This window comes from Pygoscelis adeliae, unplaced genomic scaffold (genome assembly GCF_000699105.1).
Source record: "Pygoscelis adeliae isolate BGI_AS28 unplaced genomic scaffold, ASM69910v1 Scaffold622, whole genome shotgun sequence".
Classification (NCBI taxonomy): domain Eukaryota; kingdom Metazoa; phylum Chordata; class Aves; order Sphenisciformes; family Spheniscidae; genus Pygoscelis; species Pygoscelis adeliae.
Genome location: NW_008824297.1, coordinates 83,056 through 83,792, shown reverse-complemented (window position 1 = coordinate 83,792; position 737 = coordinate 83,056). Strand labels below are relative to the sequence as shown.

Sequence of the window (737 nt, the reverse complement as noted above, 5' to 3'; positions counted from 1 at the left end):
GGCAGGGGGAGGTGCCGGGACTGACGCCATCTCGGCATCCCCCCCACTCAAGGGAACATCCGTGTTTTCGGGCGAGTCCGCCCCCTCACAAAGGAGGACGGCGAGGGCCCGGAGGCAGCCAATGCGGTGACCTTTGACGCCGATGATGACGCTGTCCTGCACCTCCTGCACAAGGGGAAGCAGGTGTCCTTCGAGCTGGATAAGGTCTTCCCCCCGCAAGCGTCCCAGGAGGAGGTGGGTGCTGCCGTCCCGCGGGGACAGAAACGCTGCTGGCATGAGGGGAGGATGCAGCCACCTTCTCATGATGGTCCCCGGTGCCCCCCCCCCAGGTGTTTCAGGAGGTTCAAGCCCTGGTCACCTCCTGCATCGACGGCTACAACGTCTGCATCTTTGCCTACGGGCAGACGGGGGCGGGAAAAACCTACACGATGGAGGTGAATTTGCCTGGCTTTGCTCTTCTTCCTCGGCTTCCCATCCCATGGTGCCGTCTCGGCACCCTCCCTGGTTTAGACCAGGCTGGTGGCCAGCTCAGACCCGGGGTGCACCAGTGGTGGTCACTGCTGCTGCCAAGGGGTTTGCGCAGCCCTCTGCGACACCCGCCCTGGGCTTTGCTCCTGCTCAGAACCGCCCTGGGCTTTGCTCCTGCTCAGAAAAAAAAAAAAGCAGAATAAAATGCAAGAGAGTGTTTTCCCCCCCCCCCAATTTCTCACCCCAATCCCCTGGGGACATAGCGACAA

General features: G+C 62.0%; 1 protein-coding gene across 1 annotated transcript in view; it reads left to right on the top strand.

Moving 5' to 3' along the window:
• The window catches only part of KIFC3 (kinesin family member C3), a 9,299-nt gene that overhangs the window by 4,053 nt on the left and 4,509 nt on the right, over window positions 1-737 (top strand). The window contains exons 5-6 of the mRNA XM_009318865.1: window positions 49-234; window positions 330-481. Of these exons, the coding sequence (XP_009317140.1) occupies window positions 49-234; window positions 330-481 (338 nt within the window). The remainder of the gene's footprint in view (window positions 1-48; window positions 235-329; window positions 482-737) is intronic.